The following is a 21013-nucleotide window of genomic DNA, read 5'->3' on the forward strand; positions in this document are numbered from 1 at the left end:
CTCATCTAGTGCTTTAATTCTAGGCGACTTTAATAATAACGGCTAATATTTATAGAGTGCATATTCTACACTAGACACTGTGCTAAACACTTCACATGCACTATTCTATTTAATCCTTACTACTATCATAAGAAAGAGGTACTATTATAATTTATCTTACAGATAAGAAAACTAGAGCTAAAAGAAAGTAACTTGTCTGAGGCTACACAGTAAATTGCACAGTAGGATTCAAAACTGACTTCAGAGTTCACATAATTAAAGTGTTACATATTTACTTTGTAATCTAAACACTAAAAGACATGAAAATTTAACTGTGTCTTTATAATATTTACATATTTAATAGCAATAAATACAAAAGAAAATTAAATTGTTACAAAACCCATAATAATTTTTATTTCAATATGCAACATAATTCACATTATTATATACCTTTAACCAGAAAGTTTTAGCATACAAACAACTTGGAAAGAATTCTAATTTGGTCCAAAACTTTTATAGCTAAGGTTTCTGGGTAAAAGATAGTAACCACTTTCTCAAAATTTTTAAATAAATTAGTAATTTGCAATGGGACATTATCATTTTAAAGTATGACATTACATTACATTGAGAAATATGAACAATAATCATCTACTACATCCCAGGCATTGTGCATATCTTTACATTTAAGAAATGGATATTAAACAATCTTGGAGTAAAAATAGAAAAGAAAAATTCCTTCAAGTCAATCTAACCTAAATTCGGAGAATCTTGTATTAAGATGAGAGGCATTTATACTGGTATTTTCTTCTAACAAAAAGGCAGAGTGCCACCAGCTTGACATTATAAAAAGTGTTTTGGGCAATGATTCTCAAAATTGGCTGAATAGTAGAATCACGTAGAAAGTTTCAAAAATACTGATGCTTATTATACCAGCAATTTTCAACTGATGTGGTGTGCCTCAAGAATTTTTAAAACATGCAATACTTGACTATTTAGGTAGAGGCACTGACCTCTCTTTTTTTTTTTTTTTTAATTTTATTTTTCTGAAGCTGGAAACGGGGAGAGACAGTCAGACAGACTCCCACATGCGCCCGACCGGGATCCACCCGGCACGCCCACCAGGGGGCGACGCTCTGCCCCTCCAGGGCATCGCTCTGTTGCGACCAGAGCCACTCTAGCGCCTAGGGCAGAGGCCAAGGAGCCATCCCCAGCGCCCGGGCCATCCTTGCTCCAATGGAGCCTCGCTGCGGGAGGGGAAGAGAGAGACAGAGAGGAAGGAGAAGGGGTGGGGTGGAGAAGCAGATGGGCACTCCTCCTGTGTGCCCTGGCCGGGAATCGAACCTGGGACCCCTGCACGCCAGGCCGACGCTCTACCACTGAGCCAACTGACCTCTCTTCCCTTAAATTATCAAGTAAGAAATGACAACAGCCAACACAACAATAGCTGTCTGGTGTGAATGAAGCAAAATTATATCTATTCTTGTCAGGTTGGCAAAAAATGTATTTTTTGGTGTGCTGCAGAATTTTAATAATTAGTTTATGTGGGTTATGAGATGTAAAAGGTTGAAAATTGCTGCTATATACCATCCCTCAAAATTTGGATTTAATTGATATAAAGGAGAGCCTTAGCATGTAGTATTTTAAAACTCTGCATGTTATTTTAATATGCACGTTTGAAAAATACTAGCTTAGAGAACTGTTCCATAATCAAAGAGGTCAGTCTTCAGCTGAGGGCATCCTCATGAAATGATATGGAGTGGAAGGTGTACTGTTATTTTTAAGTATCTATTAGAAAATAAATACTTTAAGGAAACAGCTTTTGTGTTATTCATCATTATCTCTCCATACCTGGAATAATGAAAGGCTCATAGTAGCTGCTAAATAAATAGCTTTTAAATGAATACATGACTGCCTTATAACTTAGATATTTATTGAAAAAAATGAATGACAGAAGCAGTTAAGATAAATCTTTAAGGCAAACCAAAGTCTTATATATACATATTTTAAAAACACATACATATATAAATAGGTCAAAAGTAGAAACAATATATAAAAGAGTGCAATATTTAGCAGTTGAGAATTCACTGAGTATTCAAATATTTTCCACATTCTTACACTTAGAAACAAAAGTAACAATAACTAATTCTTTCAGCTACTATCTATAAGCACACATGCTGATTATTTTTTAAAACAGAATTACAGCTTAAATTTGCTGAACTCATGTCAGTTTTCAAAATTCAGGTAAATACAATTTCAGCACACACCATGACAGCTTTTCCAGATGGCTGTATAAAAAGGAAAAGCTTGTTTCTGGATAAATATCTGGTATCACTTACTGTTATTTTCTCAGTTGGGGTCCACTAGTTTCTTAGCAGTTTCACATTTATAAAAACTATTTTGCCACCTCCTTATGAGTTTTATTTAAAAAAATAATAAATAGACTTCCTTTTTAGTAGCTGGATTCTTAGATATGGCTTCATTTACTAAAATTCCACAAGTATTATATAATTTATTATTAAGTTAGTATCTTATACTACGAAACTTTGGTTTTCTTAAAATTAGCATTGGTTGCTTGATTGTAGGTTTGTCACCAAAAAGTGCTGCTTCACTCTCCATGGTTGGAAATCTTCTCTGATATATCAGTGGATATTCCTTCTGAAACTTAAAAATGTGGTGAGGACTTAGAGGGTATTCAACATTATTATCCTAGCTGAAAACACTGTACAGTATTTTAAAAGAATTTAGTGCCTTTCTCAAAGAGGCATTACAGAGATGAGTATCCTTTCATTTTAGTCCTCTGCTTTCTCATACATAAAAGGTACACTTAGATCTCAGTTAGCATTACGTTTCTAGGATCCTCTTCTTCAAAATCTCCCCCGACATTTCAGACTTACTTTCTTCCCACTGGTAAAGCCTATTGAAAGTCACAGGGATCTAGTATATTTCATATTCTTTGAGTGTCTCAGACCTGAAATTGGACCTACCAGAGTCATGTGGCTACTGGTTTTTGATGCAGATATTAAAATTCTAAGTGATAATAATTAGTCACCAAAAGTTATGTAATGGAATTCAGATTTTGTATTGTTCTTACAAGCCTATCTAAACTATATACAATCATACAGAACACAAGGAAAGGACTATACCTGTTATTATTATTATTAAAATTTAAAGGTAAAGAGTAAAACCAGGCAGGTAGTCATATATAGCTTGCATATCCAATATTTAAAATCTTAAATTTAAAATGAGAAATTAAATTCCAAGTGTTATAAAATAATAATCAGAAGCAACATGTTAGAAATTATTTACACAATCAAGAACTTGCTCATTCTTTTACCTGTTTTAGTTTTTTCCTTTTCTCTTTTAGAGGCAAACTCTTGTTTTTAATAATATTCTCTAAAAGTTCTGCAATTGCATCTTGAGAGGTAGAAACTTTTTGTTCATCAAACTCCTGAGCACTAATCCGCTTACAGTATGAATATGTTGGCAAAGGAGCAATCAGTCCATCTCCAGGATTTTTTATCTGTAGTGAACAAAATGATACAGTCCAAGTCTATTAATTCTGGTCATGTTCCTGTTTGGTAAAGTGTTTTTTTGATGGGTTTTAGAACCTACTATTTTGCTACCAAACATTAAACACTTTAAGAAGGATCTCAATTCCAGCTCCACAATCTAGTAGCTTTGAATCAGTTAAGTTATTTAACTTTTCTTGGTCTGTAAAATGTCCCAAGGTTACATGAAATGATGTATATGAAATGTTTAGCACTCAAGAAGTATTAAATAAAAGTAGCTAATATCGTTGTTACTATTAATCATGGATTTTATTATTTTAACTACAAAATAGTAACAATTGAAGTGGTACTTTAATGCATTTTGAAATACGAATGGTCTGACATAGGAACAGCTAAAAGTATTCTTCTATTATTTTTGAGGTGCAGGGTCATGGGCTGAGCTCATAACATCTATTGGTAAGAGAAAGTAATTATAGGCGATAGTTATAATTATAAGCCAGGGCAATATTAGAATAGTATGTATGGAAGAAACATGAATATATGTGCTGGGCAGCCATATATATGTGTTTTTGGTTGCTCAGTATTCCTTCTCTTTGTACTCCCTATGCTGGTCTTTTTTTTGAAGAATAAGGTCCTCTCTCCAACCCACTCACCTGCAACCGGCCACAGGATGTGCATTTAACCTAGATTGGGTCAGAATCCATACTAAGAACTTTTCAAATTGGAGGTGGAGAGATGGCTCTTTTCCTTTGGATTGCAAACATTAAATCTATAACTCAAGAGCTTTAATCAGCCAGATTCCCATCATGTGAAGGGCCACTTGTCAAATATAGGATCAAAATGGAAATGAGATGGATTATTGATTTTTGAGTCTCCAGATTCTGTCTATATTTCTGATTTTTAGAAGTTATTTATGTGAGCTGATAAAGTATTCCTTTCTGACTAGGCTAGTTCCAGATGAGTTTGCCACTTGAAGCTGACTAATACAGAGAATTTTAAGACTTATAATACATACATGGCCCTTTTTTAAGTAGTCAAGATGTTTCTCTACTTCAGTCTGTAAGTAAGAGGGCACTTGAAGAATTTCCTGATGATGATCCATTAAGAAAGAGACTAATCTTGCAGCAAGAAGCTCATCAAGATCCATTTCTTCGGCACAGCATAGCACACACCGAGAAAAAGTATGTATCATCTAAAAATGTATTAAAAGATGTGAATGTTAAAATGCAAGGTTTTATATAAATTGGAATATCAGTAATTTCTGGGTAGCAATATGTGGAAGTACTGAGAGAAAATGATAAGCAGACTTCAGCCAAAAAATGAGAAAAATAATTTATTATATCAGAAAGGTAAGAATGTCTGTTATTCTTTTTAAAGTATTCGTTAAGTATTTCCTTAATATAATTCCAAAGGATCATAAAAGGCTTAGCCTTTCCTTTAATTTTATTATCATTTCATCAGCAAATGCCATAGGTTCCACTAGTACTATATAGATATGTTGCTTAAAGACTACGAGAGAATAATGACTTATTACATTAATACCACAGAACCACAAATCAGGAGTATAATAGAACACATAAAGGTTAATGGTTACAAGGAGTCTTCAAATTCTGGGATAAATTTTCTTTTAAAGCTCATTTACTCTTATTCATATCCATATAACCCACTAACTATATAAGAAACACACTTGCACATACCTCATTCTCAAATAATCAGAATATCAGAATTCTCTTTTAAGTATTATTCATACAATATATGATTAGGATACTTAATTTAAATATCTTGGTTATTCCTGCATGTCAAAGAGGTTTTCCTATCTCCTTCCAAAGCTTATTCCTCAGCTTTTCATCCTTCTTTCTCAGCTATGTAGAGTTAATTTACACTCAGAGGTCCAACTTCTACTTCTCCAGAAAACCAGCTTCTGCCCTGATTTTTCTTCACTAGACTCATATTTTCAACATTCTGTTGGACTTTTACTTGCATGTTCTAAAACTTCAAACTCAAAAAGTGTGAAAACCAGAATTATCTGCTTCCTACTCATGTCTCTCAAAATATTTTCCTCTAGAAACTTCCCTATGTTTTTAAAAGGTGCTACAATTACTCAAAAAGTAATTCTTTTTCTTTATGTTAGGTCTGTCATTGTTAAAGAACTGTCCTTAATGAATAGAAAAATAGAGATTAGCTCCTGTTTCCTTGCTACAAAAACCTCTTGTAAATTGAAGCTGCAGTGTGAGGAAGAGGTAGCTCTTAGAGACAGAGAAGACACTATATTCAACAGTTCTTTTCCAATCAATATCTGCACATAAACACCTTTGCCCTCATCCTCATATTGACCTAAGATTGCTTCACAGTAGTTTCTTCCAACTTCTTGTCCACAATGACGTTCCATCTTAATTCACATATTGTAATTCATCAAATACAATCTAGCACAATCTCTGAAACACTTTGACTTACTGTACATGTATTTCCATTAATTCTCTGCTTCACAGTTAGTGGCCTTAAGCTTTCAACAGTGCCTACATCTTTTCTTCTTCCCCACCAAACAAAGACACAAGGCAATATATTTATAATATGGCCTATGAAGTGATATAGTACTAGTGAAGAGGCAAAGTCCTTAGTCAAGATAAAGATCAAGATGTGAAAGTATAACAAACAGACTCAGCACAAAAGATTAATATACCGTATTGCCCCATGTATAAGACGCATATTAGTTTTGGGGCCTGAAATTTGAAAAAAAGAAGAAAAGTATTACATAAAGTTATTGAACTCGTTTTATTCACCATAAAGTTCATATAAACTCTCATATCTGTCAAAAATTCCATCCATTAGCTTGTCTTCATCTGTTTTCAAAAAAGGGTGCATCTTATACATGGGGAAATATGGTACCAATACTTTGTTTCTAGGAAGATTAGACTTTTAAGTGTTTATAACCCAGGATTTTAAGACCACAACATCAATCAAGTAGTACTTTTAGATGTTTTATGAAATCAACTTACCAATGATCTTGTACCCATTGCATCATGAAGTTGGGGCATATCAACGTTTTGACTCATTCGAGAAATCATTCGCATTAAAAGTTGAAGCTTTCTACGATTTGGTGGGGGAAGTAACAAACAACACAACTGGAGTGCATTGATGGCAGCCCTCTCTAAATGAGGCTGCAGCAAACCTAGAAGGCAAAGTACCCCCCCCCCCCCCCAAAAATCAGTGACATTGCTTTCATACTATTAGCATTTGGTTATATAAAGAAGGCAAAATAATATTTTAGTATTTGATTTCTTTTAATGATTCCTAGAAAATTTCACATTTCTCTAAAGCATGGTAAGATTCTCACCAATTCTTTCATAATTTATTTGAGTATTAATATCCCACACTTACTACAAATAAAGTCAGTCAAAATAAGTGAAAATGAAAGAAAAGAAAGTTAAGTGCTTTAAGTGAGAGAATATATTTTGGTTATGCCACAAGTCTTTGACAATAAGAAACTTTCTTTTGCAGGGGGAGAAAAAGCAATTTCAGAGAAGAAAAGCCAGGTAAGCAAAAGTTAGTAAAGACTAAAAGTTAGTATTACATGCATTAAAAGCATCAACCTTACTTTGTGTGCCAGTCAACATAGAAGAAGCTGAAGGTAAAGAGTTTTCTGAAAGTTCTATTGTACTTTTGCAGAGTCTTTTATTGATTGTGGTACTAGACTCTCCGAGTTCACCTTCCATAGCTGTTTGCACACTTGTGGTGCTTTGTCCAAGATTTGGTTTCATGATAATTTCAGCCACTGGCATACTGATATAACTATTTTTCCTGGTACTACTTCTTAAAAGTAAACTCTGAGATCTACAAAGCTGTTTTGACTTGCTTTTCCCATTATATAACTCCTCTTGGTCTTCAACAGTCACAGTAGAAGTTCTTTTAAAACCAACACAAAGTGGCTTTTGAACACTTTCCTCTGACCGAAGATTCATTATGGATTCCTCTTTGGTCTCAGACTCTAAAAATTGTTTATTACTTTGTCCTTCTATGTTCAGAATGGATTGATGGAAGGCACTGGAGACCTCTTTACTTGAACTCCCTGGTAAATCTACAATTCCTTCTAAAGAATAGCACCTTGGTTTGACATTAGAGGATAGAACATGCATACTACTTAAACCTATTAAATTATGACAGCTTCCTCCTCTTCTGTCATTAGAACTGGCTCTTCTGTTTTTTAAATCAACTAGCTGCATTTTTTTAACACATTTTTCTTGAAATCTGTGATCTCTTATCAGCAGTCTCTCTGTAGTATCTGATTCTTCTTTGTTTTTGTCTTTATGAAGCAGACTGAGAAGCAGACACTCAGTTGATTTGAAGGAATTCAAACTGTTAAAGTGAAGGATTTTTGAAGACTGTGGATCATCTTGGATTTTACGGATCCCACTGGGTCTATCTGAAACTGTGATGTAGCCACAAACAACTACCAGGAAATGAAACAAAATTAAGATGCAACTCTATGACAGTGAACAAAAATAAAACAAAAACAATAGTGAAGTTAAACAAAATAAAGCATCACTATAGTATATATTGTTAGTATAGTACAAATAGCAGTTGCTGAATTCAGAAGCCACTTACACAGGACACATGCAACATTTAGTTACCAAGTGCAAGACTGAATAGAGGTCTTCCAATTTGTGATACCAGTAACTTTATTTCAACAATCGAATTAAATGGATTGAGTCAAATATATTATAAATATCTGGTCATAGTTGATAAGTATTAGAAATTTCTTAATTATCACTGTAATATAATAAAATACATATTGGTCTTTGTCTCTGTTACCTGGCATAGAGCTCCTAAAACCCTTGGAATTTTTGGAGTGATAGGAGTCTTCTGTTACTCATAATGAGCCTATTTGAGCACATCTGAGTTTATGGTAATTAGGTGACATAGAGCTGGTTTTGCTCAGAAGGGTGGAATCTTCAGCCCTAACTTGGACCTTGTTGAAGGGGTTGGAGATTTAATTCAATCACTAATGACCAATGACATTTTCATGCCTATGTAAGGAAACTTCAATTAAAGCTCTGAAACAATAAGTTCAAAGGCACTTACAGGTTGGTGAACACATGAATTACTTAGGAGGGAGGCATCCTGGACAGAGCACGGAATCTCTCTCTGCACAGTCCATACCTTACCTATGTATCTCCTTCCCTTGGCTTTTTCTGACTTGCATCCTTTACAATGAACTAGCAATCATTAAGTAAAGCACTTTCCAGAGTTCTGTGAGTCCCTGTAGTGAACTACTAAACCCTAGGGGCTTCCATGGGGACCCCTGAATTGGCAGTTAGCCAGGGGAAGAGTGAGGAAGCCTAAGAACCTCAGTTGTAGCTGGAACCTGAGTGAGGGCAGTCTTGTGGAACTCAGCCTTTAATCTGTGGAGTGGGTTAACAATGGGCAGTTTTGTCAGACTTTGTCCTAACTTGTGGGGTCTGGGCTAGCTCTGGGTAGTTAATGCCAAAAATAAACTGAATTGTAGGACAGCCAGTTGTTGTGGAGAATTGGTGTTTGAATGATATGTTTGAATTACTGGAAAACAACACAATAGCAACCAGAGCATTCCTGAATTTTAAAATAATTTATAGATTCCTACTTTCGTATTTACCTCTACTTTTTGTTCTTTTAAATTATGGGAGACTTGAAAACTTTAATAAAATGAATTTAAATAATAAGTAAAAATCTACACATACCCAAAATGTTCACAAATAATTCATAATATTCAAAGGTAAGTAGAGGTTCAGGGAGATCTAGAAAATAATCTGCAATTGTTCTGAATACATCTCGTTCAAATCCAACATAAGTCGGATTATTCAAATCATTATTTCTTGGCCCTAAGAAGTAAAAGGAAAAAAATGTAAAAGCAAAAATTTTAACACATTTTTAAATACACTTATAAAAAATCTGAAATCTGTATTTTATGAAGGAGCTGTTCATACAAACTGTCACAATTCATACATTTAAAGGGTTGTACACACCTCATTCCTTCTCATCTTTTCTGTAGAAATCACTGTAAGCAATTACTAGCATTTAAAGAATATTTTTATGCCTGGAAAACTCCACATAAAGAAATATTTGAAATATTTTAAAAGGATTAGGAAAGTTATTTTAATGAAATTTTATCACATTTCATTTTATAAAGCAAAGAATATTTGGATAATGCAAATAAGTCCTGCAAATTATGTTTTGCAAATTTACATTTTTATGAATGAATTTTGCCTCACATGAAGCATATCCTTATAAACAGTATCTTTTTTTCTTTTTTTCCCTTTTTCATTTTTCTGAAGCTGGAAACAGGGAGAGACAGTCAGACAGACTCCCGCATGCGCCCGACCGGGATCCACCCGGCACGCCCACCAGGGGCGGTGCTCTGCCCCCCAGGGGGCGATGCTCTGCCCATCCTGGGCGTCGCCATATTGCGACAAGAGCCACTCTAGCGCCTGAGGCAGAGGCCACAGAGCCATCCCCAGCGCCCGGGCCATCTTTGCTCCAATGGAGCCTCGGCTGCGGGAGGGGAAGAGAGAGACAGAGAGGAAAGCTCGGCGGAGGGGTGGAGAAGCAAATGGGCGCTTCTCCTATATGCCCTGGCCGGGAATCGAACCCGGGTCCTCCGCACGCTAGGCCGATGCTCTACCGCTGAGCCAACCGGCCAGGGCTATAAACAGTATCTTTACATTTCAGTTTCATTAGCTTAACATTATTGAAATAACCATGCCTTCTAATTAGTGTTTTCCTCAGACATAAGATCTCATCTCATGGCATAGAAACGGAAACTCAGAGTAACTTGTTCAAGATTAAAGAGCCCTTAGACTAGAGGCAAAGCTAGAACTAAAATTTAGAGTGGTGTCAAGTCTGAGCAATATCCAGGAACTTGTGGCACCAAAACATTTAAAGTGTGGTCCATCTATCACATAATCAGAATCATCCAATGTTGCCTATTAAAAATATAAGTTCCTCTAGAAATGCTTGCTTCTGCTTTACTAATTTTAGTTTTCAAACACTGATCTGGGCACCTTTGCCAGAATAATCTTGATGGGGCATCAGAGAAATCCCTGGAAGTATATTTATCTGAGTTGCGAACCACGAGTCAAAGTATGAGAGTAAAGGGCAGTTAGGTAGGGGGAAGGCAGAAAGAGAAACTCAAAAATCTTAAGATGATGATCAAGATCTTTACCTCAGTTTAATAAAAGTTTTCTGTAACTTACATCATTTACTTTATTGTTCTTTCTGTTATTTTGTGATATTGACACCCAGTGGACAACAAGGGAATATATACTTACCTTGAACATTAATAAAATAATTTTATAAAAACTAGAAAAGCACCTTTGTAACAAAATATTAGAGTATAACTTTTGACGATTTAGAATCACATACATCTATAAATTTTCGAAATTGATTTTAAAAGCAATTAGGGTTTTGTACCTGAAGGGGGGTGGAGGGTCTTAAATGATAAAAGTCAATTTATCACTTATCACTGTGAAAAAAACTTGAACAAAATGCTAAAAACTAATTTGCTAATCAGTGAGATCTTTTTTCACAAAGTCCTATTAGTATATCCTATAGAGCAGTGGTCCCCAACCTTTTTTGGGCCATGGACCGGTTTAATGTCAGAAAATACTTTCACGGACTGGCCTTTAGGGTGGGACAGATAAATGTATCACATGACCGAGACAAGCGTCAAGAGTGAGTCTTAGACAGATATAACAGAGGGAATCTGGTCATTTTTTAAAAATAAAACATTGTTCAGACTTAAATATAAATAAAACAGAAATAATGTAAGTTATTTATTCTTTCTCTGTGGACTGGTACCAAATGATCCACGGACCAGTACCGGTCTGTGGCCCGGGGGTTGGGGACCATTGCTATAGAGTAGGAGCGTGTCATAGAACACCTGAATGTTGAAGCTGTGTGCAATGGCAAAGAGTATGAAGTAGATTTTATGAGACTTCATTTCTGATGGAAACTTTCCATTTATAAGCTGCTTTACTTACAAGTTGCTATTTTGAACTCTTTGGACTTCACTGAGGCAAATGGTGTAATTATACCTAAAAATTCTTTGAGAGCCCCTAGCCTATGATTTTATGATTTATTAGAACTGAACTATAAATGATAGGCTTGAATTATGAAATCACCACCTGTACTGAAAAGTTAAGGGCTCTATAACATACTGCACACGGAAAGAAATGTAACCAGTTCTACTAGATTTTCATTTAAACATGAAAAGAAATTATATATTTTCATTCTATCCTGACTTTAATACACTATTTAAAAATATTCTCAGTTCTTGTTAAATATTAGCAATATAAAACATATATATATATATAGTTTAACTTACAATTTGCTAGGCACTTCATGGCAGATAATACCCAATGAGGAAGATCATCTACACATAAAAAAATATTAACATTGTTTAGTAATTCACAATTTTTTGACAGTATTTTTAAAACTTAACGTATATATAATTATATATGTAAATATGCATGTTCGCATATGTGTATTACCAGTGTTAAAATTATTAGATGTTTTATAAGACAGGGCCAAGACAATATTTTAAAATACAAGTTTAAAAAGTTAGAGAACTTGAGTTTGACTCTTGTCACAATATATAAAACCATCAGCTATCCCCAAAATCAAGGATTATTTTATGGTGGATAATTAAAAAATAAATTAACATTCTTCTTTATCCACTACCATCATCGTCTCTTTATCTTCATTTCTATTCTGACTAGCTGTGCTATTTCAACATTACTGATTTGAGTGAAACCAATGATTGAAACAAAGTATATTTGAATATTAGTGGCTTTCAGTGAGACTTGCTTCAAATTTTTTAATTGCCATTCACTGATATATGCTGCATAAGATCTAGCAATTTTTTGATATAAACATAAAAACCACACATAGACTTGACTTAATAAGTGTATAGTTATAAAAAATAGAAAGCTTGAATGAGAGTATATACTGTTAATTATTTTAGGTAATGAACCATGGAAATGGTCCAAAGCCAAATGCATATATAACATAACTCCTAAGTTTTGATATTTACTATTTGTTCCTACAATTAAAATCTCAAAGTCCTAGCCCACCCACACACAAACACAAAACAAACAAGAGGAAAAAACCTTAAAGTAATGCATGCTGATTAATTCCAAGGATAGCAATTGATTATAAAAAAACGACATTTTGAGTAAATTTTTGCTACATTTCTTATAATCTAAGTTTTCTAATGTATCTGACTTGAATTATTTTCCTGACTTTCCTATCTTATATCTGAAATTAATATAATTATATATATATGTGTGTGTGTATAAAATATCAAGTCAGTGCTGAAGACTGGTCCTGAGGGGTTGGTCTTATTTTGTGTTCCTTTTTTAGCATATTGTCTTTACCCCTTTAAATCTGTACATAACTACTCATGTAAGCTCCAGAAAGGCATGGCCATTTCCCTCTTGTTCATCACTAAATCTTTAACACAATGCCTGGTACATTATATGCATTCAATAAAATTTGGCTATTACTACATTATATGTAATCAATAGTTTTAATACATATCTTTTCTCGGATACTTAACCCTGCCATTAAAAAAAAAGAATCATGAATCCACCTTAACAGCTAATATTATCTGTGACATTAACTTAAAAAATATTCCAATGTGATTGTTAAAGCACCTGTGATAAAGTAAAAGTCTCCCTGATACTCTCTCAGTTAAACTACTCTGCTTTCCACACTGTGGTCTCTGTGCACCCCACCCCCACAACAGCTGTAATCTTCACAAGCAAGTTTTAAGCATCCAACTTCTTTTATTGATACCAACCTGATTTGTCTTGTAGTATAACTACTCCTTGTTTACTTGTATTGGTCATGTTGTACATTATATACTGAGGAATTACTTGTTTTGGATTTATGACTTCTTCTAGGGATGACACACCTAAAATAGTTTGCAGGCTAAATAGAAGAAAGAATACAAACTTTTTTCCTCTATAACATAAGTAGAATAGAATATAAATATGAAAGAGTTTGACAAACAAAATCCTCAGAATATTTTTTGTTTTTTCTGAAACCAAACGTCAAAGACTTATATTTTGTGTCTACTTTCAAATATATTTATCTTAATAACTTTTGCAGGATTCCAATGTAGATCCCAAACTACAGCTACTACTTAGGTTTAAAAAAAAAAGCAAATCATACTGAAAACATTCTTTTTCTACTGTACTAGAATTACAGCAAGAACATTAAGAAACACATATACAGTACAGCAGTGGTCCCCAACCTTTTTTGGGCCACGAACCGGTTTAATTTCAGAAAATATTTTTACAAACCGGCCTTTAGGGTGGGATGGATAAATGTATCACGTGACCGAGACAAGCATCAAGAGTGAGTCTTAGATGATGTAACAGAGGGAATCTGGTCATTTTTTAAAAATAAAATATCGTTCAGACTTAAATATAAATAAAATGGAAATAATGTAAGTTATTTATTCTTTCTCTGCGGACCGGTACTGGTCCACGGCCTGGGGGTTGGGGACCACTGCAGTACAGGTTAAATTCTAAGCTTTAAGAACTACACTGTTCTTTTGCATTTGTATATCTGGATGAAAATGGCAAATTCACATTGCAAACATATTTGGAACTTGGTTAGAGCTTTGTTTCAGCTTACTAGATCAGAATAATATATCTCCAAACTTCTTCAACATCTTTCAGGCTTATTTCTCTATTATCAACTGAGTTTTCTTGATCTTCATTAATTATTTCACAGTTCATGCTTTCTGTATTTTCCTGAAAAAAAGAATTACTTCAGTTTATTATGCTATGCTCAAATTAAGAAAATGTTGAACTGATACCATTGCTAATATTTAGTATTTCTTTTTGTATCAGGCAATGTGAAGTTATAAAGTAAGTGCCATCTGAAAAAATGTGACAATAGAGTTTTTGGTTTTGTAGCTGTCCCTCTTACCCTCAAATCAATTTAAAATAAAACATGCTTAAATTATATAGTTATTCTTTTAAGCTCACTACCATTTATTTGTTTGTTTCTATGGGTTGCAAATTTACATATACATTTTTAGAATATAATATAGATTAAGAGTTTCAAGCACTAGCTTCAAATTCATTTACTTCAATGACTCTATTAAGCACGTAGTAATTATATTTAAATTAGTGATTCGTTAAAGGATGCTTTACCTGAGAAGATTGTAATCCATGCTTTTTAGTTCTATGAGATAAGTTTCGTAATTTAAAAATACTGTCTTTATCTTTGGAAACGTTCTCTGTGCTGTTTTTTCTTAATTCTGGATGCCTCCGTGGAAGAATTTTAAGTGGAGAATTGGCTGGAAATCTAGTTTAAGAATAATATATAATTAATAATGAGATCAGCAACAAACTTTTAGTGCCTATTTGTCTTAAAAAATCACATTAATATTGATCTACACTTTTAAGGAATAAAATTCTATATTAATTGATTTTTCCATTAAACATTTAAAATTATTTTAACAGTTTCCTGCTTTCTTTAGTATACTGTGCGTATTTTAAGTTTATTTCTGGGTAATTCAGTGTTATTAGAGTCAACTATGTTGGAGAGGTATCACTTACATACAAAATGGTTTAGACTGTTATATCTACTAAATTTTTCACAAGTTATCGAATTTATATATATATATTTTTCCCTTTGACTGATTGTTCTAATTTCCAGAACTTGGCCTTTATTACTTTTTTTTTAAATTATAAAACCATTCCCTTTCATTTTAATATAAAACATTTGAAAGATACAAAAAAGTACAGAGTATAAAACATCTGTGTTCATAACCATCCACCACTGAAATTAACTTTTACCAAAAAATTCATTTTTTCTTAAGTGAAAGAAATTTTTGCTTATTCTCTCTCTCTCCCTAAGAGAAATCATTAACCTATGGTTAGTGTATTTCTTTCTTGTTCATATTTTTATGCTTTTAATAAACATTCAAAAATATATTGTTTGGTGATTTTTCACTCAATGGTATCTTTTATCATACATTAAATTTCACTTTTTAGTCACCTTAAAAATTCTTTATTATTCCTCTATCCTAAAAATATTCTTAAAGTCTCTCATAAGAATTTTATTTCCATATATGGGTATTTAATTAATGAATAAATTATGCCAAGTTCCCATATATGAATGGGTTTGTACACTCAGTACTTAATTTAATTTAAGCTCAGGTATTAGGTTAAGTTAAGGCAATTCTCCCCTCATATTGTTCAAAACTGCCTTGGACCTTTACATTACTAAATAAATTTTAGAATCTGTTTGTCAAATTCCACAAAAAATTATATAGGGGTTTTGAATAAAAATGCACTGAATTTATGAATTTGGGACAAACTGACTTATTTATGATACTAAGTCTTATTCATGAAAAGACATCCTACTTCATTTTTTGTCTTCAATTCCCTTAGTAAAGTCTTACCCATTTTTGGTAAACTTTATGTACTTTATTGTTACTATTGTAAATAAGACCAGAAGCAGAGGAACTAGTTGAAGAATTATACAGAATTATAGGTCAGAGAGAATCATGGTCTAACAAAAAGAACATTCTTAGTGGAAAGAGAAATAGATCAGAGAACTACTGAGGCAGAACAGAGGTGGTTTGAAAACTAAATCATCTTTTTTAAAATTTTATTTATTTATTTTTAGAGAGGAGAGAGAGACAGGGAGAGAGAGGAGAGAGAGAGAGAGAGAAGGGGGGAGGAGCTGGAAGCATCAACTCCCATATGTACCTTGACCAGGCAAGCCCAGGGTTTCAAACTGGCGACCTCAGCGTTTCCAGGTCGACGCTTTATCCACTGCGCCACCACAGGTCAGACCTGAAAACTAAATCATTTAAAGGGCAGTAGAAAGAGTGTCAAAGCATCTACAGGGAAGACAGTGCCATTCACTCAGAGATGAACATGACAACATGTAGGTTAAGATATAATAGTAATTTTATATGCCATATTTGAAATGCCTATGTAATAAGCAAATACATAAATAAAAGAAAGAAAAAATGCATCTAAAGCTCAGGAGAGATAACTGGGTTGAAGATTTGAAAGCCATGAAAAAAGTAGGTGAAGACATAGCATGAGATTACCCAGGGAGAGAGGTGAAGAAAAGTGTAGCACCTTGCAAACCAGTTAAGAACTAAAGGATGAGCAGCAGAAAAGGTGCCCATTAAGGTCACTAAGGAGTAGTTAGTTCAATAGAAAGATTTCTAGAGTATTACACAAAGTGAACTGTTCATATGCTTATTATTGCAGTTTACTTGTATGGTGTAAGTCATCTTTGATAAAACAGGCAAGAATCAATCTCAAAAATATCCCATTTGATGGCCCTGGCCGATTGGCTCAGTGGTAGAGCGTCGGCCTGGCGTGCAGGAGTCCCAGGTTCGATTCCCGGCCAGGGCACACAAGAGAGGCGCCCATCTGCTTCTCCACCCCTCCCTCTCTCCTTCTTCTCTGTCTCTCTCTTCCCCTCCTGCAGCAAGGCTCCATTGAAGCAAAGATGGCCCGGGCGCTGGGAATGGCTGTGGCCTCTGCTTCAGGTGCTAGAATGGTTCTGGATGCAACAGAGCAACACCCCAGAGGGGCAAAGCATCGCCCCCTGGTGGGCATGCCGGGTGGATCCTGGTCGGGCGCATGCGGGAGTCTGTCTGACTGCCTGCCTCCCCGTTTCCAGCTTAGGAAAAATGAAAAAAAAATATCCCATTTGAAAAGTACTAAATCTGTAAAGGAAAAAAGCATATAAGAATCCAAAGACCTAGTTTAATGGAAATATAACCAAGACTTCTGGGTGCATGAAAGAAAAGCAATGATGTGGCCCTGAGTGACTCACAAGGTCTCACAGAAGAGGCTAAAATAGGTCTGAAGTGAGAAGAAATGTATGTGCTAGTCTGACAAATGGGTAGTGTTTCAAGGTGGAAGAACATATCTCAGAGGCACCCTGATTTATTAGAGCATGGTCTCAGTTTCCTCATCTGTAAAAAGGAGCTAATACCTATCCCAATTATCTATTCCACAGATGAAAAAAGAAAACATGTAAATCATAAAGTAGGGTCTCTGGTACACAATAAATAATTAATAAATTATTTTCTTTAACCTGTGGTATATTTCTTCTAATATTATATAAAGGTTGCTATGATCTATCTTGTCACATGTATTCTTAAATTATATAAGCTCATATGTTACTTGAATGCAAGGACCTGTGACGATCTGTGTTGCAATTCTTGAATCTATGTAACTTGGGGTTTCGAACCTGAGTTGTCAGTGTCCTGGGTCAATGCTCTATCCACTGCGCAACCACCTGGTCAAGCTATTACCTAACATTTTCAAAGATGATTGTGCAGCTATTAACTTGAACTTCTAAGTGGTCTTAGACTAGGAGCAGTAACAGTTCTCTACAGAAAATATTATTTCTCTAAAAAAACTGCTGTTTAAACTTTAAGTAATTCAGTTTCGCAGTTACTTCTTTGTTCAGTACCTGAATAACTGACTGTTGTCATAAAGATTTTCTGATCCCCATCTGCCTTTGATATCTTCAATTATGTGATTCTTAAGAAATTTCCTCAATAGTTGGATAGTCTGTTGCCTTGTAACTTCAGGACCAAAATTACTATTATTTCGTAGTAGGTTATAAAGCCAATCCACTGCTTCTCCTGCTGTAAAACAACTGCCATATTTTTTAAAGTGTTGCCTGTGTTTTCTTAGAGGCATTCCTGCTCGAAAAGATGTTGTAACTTCATTCCACTGTAAAAAACAAATAATTAAAATAATTAAAAAAAATTAAACAACAAAAATGAAACCTCCTACTGATTTGAAATAAATTAGACAAAGACAATTCTTTCATTTACAACTAATTACATCAAAGAATTTCAAGAAGAAAATAATTTTATTTGTGCTATAGAAAATTTTATATCGCATACTGATTCATTTTTATTAACTACTGTTGTGACAATATTTTTATGTTTTTTTTTTTTGTTTTTTTTTTTTTTTTTTTAATAAAAGCACTTCTTTGGCTGGTTGGTTTACTTAGGAAACCTAGAAATAATAAAGAATTGCAATGAACCTGCCTTTTCGTCAACAGAGAAAGCGTTTATCCCTGTTTTGGTTTTTTTTTTTAAGTCTCAACTACTATTAATAACATGCTGGTAGCATTTGTGCCAGACATTGTGTTTTACATTCATTATTTCACTTTAAATCTCACAATTCTATAAATATTATTATCCCATTTTAGATGAGGACTATGAAGCACAGAGAGACTGAATAATTTGAGCCAGGTCACATAGCTAAGTGATGAACCCAGACATTTAAACCCAGACCTGATTGCCTGTAGCACCTGAACCTGGAACTCCTTTGCTGGTCTCAAACAGAACTCATGGTGGGCATTAGTTTCAGTGGTCAAATACTTTTCATATTAACATAGCTTATATATTTACTATATATAATATTTCTTATTTGAAGATTCCACTAGTGAACATAGAACAGATAAGGTAAATTAAAAATTACATCCACGGTGCATTTAATGACACGGTGATATACCTACATTTTTTTTTTTGGCCCCAACAACATCACAACACAAAGTTTAACCGCTAAAATCACAATATCCACATTCTTTTCTTCCCACACGTCCACATGTCACATACTGATTTATTCAAGAAACATACTGAGCTGCGACCTATCCTCTGGATAGTTTCTTATTCTCCATATCATAATACACTTTCACATACATATCCTCTCCAGAAATCTTAAGGCGGACATGTATTCTCAATCAGCCTTACTCTACCGTGGACACTGAGGCTCACAGAGGTTAAGTGATTCTCCTAATGTCGCCCAACCAGTGGCACAAGATCCTCTGGGGTGAAGATCCAACTGCGCGAGCACAGATCCAGTGACCACCAGCAAGCAGCGCTCCTGATGGGAACCTCAGATACTCCGGGTTTAGTTTTGGTACAGCGGCATAAAACCCTAGAGCCAACAACACGAAACTGTTACATTCGGGCTTGCCGCTAGTCAGCCCTTACAAAGCAACGCAACATTGGAATTCTCCAGGTCTGTGGATGGAGAAAACCAGGCGTGGGCGGCGGCTAATTCGAACTTTTCCGCGCCGTCCCGGGGCCAGGAGGCCCCTAACAGGGCGCTCGGAGCAGGCGAGAGGGGCAGTCCCGCTCCGCGGGTCCCGCGCTGCCCCTTCGTTCATTCAATCTCCTCATCCAGAGGTTCGGGAGCCATCCCTCCGCCCGAGGTGAAACTACAAACGCTCTCACGCAAAAGTGGTGGCGGCCATCACCCCGGCGGGCCAGTCTCGTCGTTCCGCGGTGTCTTACCAGCTTGGTGGCCCGATACGGCCCGGGAGGCACACTCCGATTCTCCATGCCGCCCACCCGGCCTGAGGGCTGTCAGCGCCGGGCACGGGACATGGCAGCGGAAGGTTACACTCCGAGCGCAGTTCACAACCGTCAGCCCCACGGCCGATTTGAATACCGCAGTGGCTGCGCTGATTGGCTACGACCTCGGGTCACGTGACGCCCCCGAGGAGACCCGACCGCGGCCCGCGGGGGCGGTGGAGGCCTTCGGAACCTGGGTTCACAGCGCGGGGGCTGGACAGGTGGGACGGGCACCCCGCGTCACCCGCTTTCCTGGACCTGCTTCTCCCTCTTGCGGCCTCTGACGAGGCGGAGTTAACTTTCCACAGGTGGGACAGGTGAGGCGATTTAGTCCCTGGCTGGGTTGTTTGGAACCCAGCCTTTGCTGTTAGGGAATTTGAAATTTGAAAAGAAAAACAAAAAAAACTCTGGCCCTTAAAGGATCTTGACTTGTGATAAGTTTACAGGACAATACTTCCCTGGGACGTAACTCGCACCTGACAAACCCCTTGGTTTTGCATCTAAAAAGCTTTCCTGGTGTTTGTTGCAGTGCTGTTAACCTCGTATTTCCTCAGGTGCCCTAATTCCGTTCTCGTAAGTGCAGAAAATGTAGGTTGACAAACCCATCTGCCCCGCCCCGCCCCTTAATTGGGTGGTAAATTGGAGCATGGGGAGATTTCCACAAGTACACACAATAAGGGGTTTGGGAAAGGTCCCTGTGAAATTTAGCAAATTGCTCCCCTAAGAAACCCTTCTTACAATATCTTGATAAGATTCCTGGTTATGTTTATTTAGATCACGATTATAAACTTAATGGGATTTTAGAAATTTGCAGTAAACCTCAATTTCCAAATGACAAAAACTATAATATGATCCGAGCGTTAAAGGAACTTGTACAAAGTCTCGGATCCTATTGGCAAATTCTTAGAAGTAATTTTGTTTCTCTTATCAAGTTTTTAGGAATCTCTCTTTTTCCCCATTTTCCTACATCAGGATTTCTCAGGCAGGTATTACACCACCTGCATGAGTCACCTGGGATGCTTGTTAGTTAAAATGCTGATTCCTTGGGTTTCCCCAAACAATTTTGGGGGAATGTGTGTGTGTGGGGGGCGTGGCAGGGTGTGGACTTATATATGAAAAAAAT

The 21013-nt window shown here is 35.7% G+C and overlaps 1 protein-coding gene across 4 annotated transcripts; it reads right to left on the reverse strand.

The window, feature by feature from the left end:
- Positions 1–400: 400 nt before the first annotated feature.
- DEPDC1 (DEP domain containing 1) lies at positions 401–19964 on the reverse strand. Of its 4 annotated transcripts, XM_066372196.1 has the most exons (13): positions 19831–19964; positions 17988–18253; positions 14687–14840; positions 14163–14281; positions 13321–13451; positions 11845–11892; positions 9203–9343; positions 7084–7935; positions 6485–6657; positions 4504–4680; positions 3314–3499; positions 1370–2640; positions 401–989 (listed from the first exon to the last, which is right to left on the reverse strand). In XM_066372196.1, exons 1-12 carry the CDS (start codon positions 19876–19878, stop codon positions 2500–2502), a joined length of 2436 nt encoding a protein of 811 aa, XP_066228293.1. In that variant the 5' UTR covers positions 19879–19964; the 3' UTR covers positions 401–989; positions 1370–2499. The 4 variants fall into 4 exon arrangements, with proteins under 4 accessions (XP_066228293.1, XP_066228297.1, XP_066228294.1 ...); XM_066372200.1 differs by lacking the exon at positions 7084–7935; XM_066372197.1 differs by lacking the exon at positions 17988–18253 and having other exon boundaries at positions 19831–19939.
- Between the last annotated feature and the right edge of the window lie 1049 nt (positions 19965–21013).

Source organism: Saccopteryx leptura, chromosome 3 (genome assembly GCF_036850995.1).
Source record: "Saccopteryx leptura isolate mSacLep1 chromosome 3, mSacLep1_pri_phased_curated, whole genome shotgun sequence".
Lineage (NCBI taxonomy): Eukaryota > Metazoa > Chordata > Mammalia > Chiroptera > Emballonuridae > Saccopteryx > Saccopteryx leptura.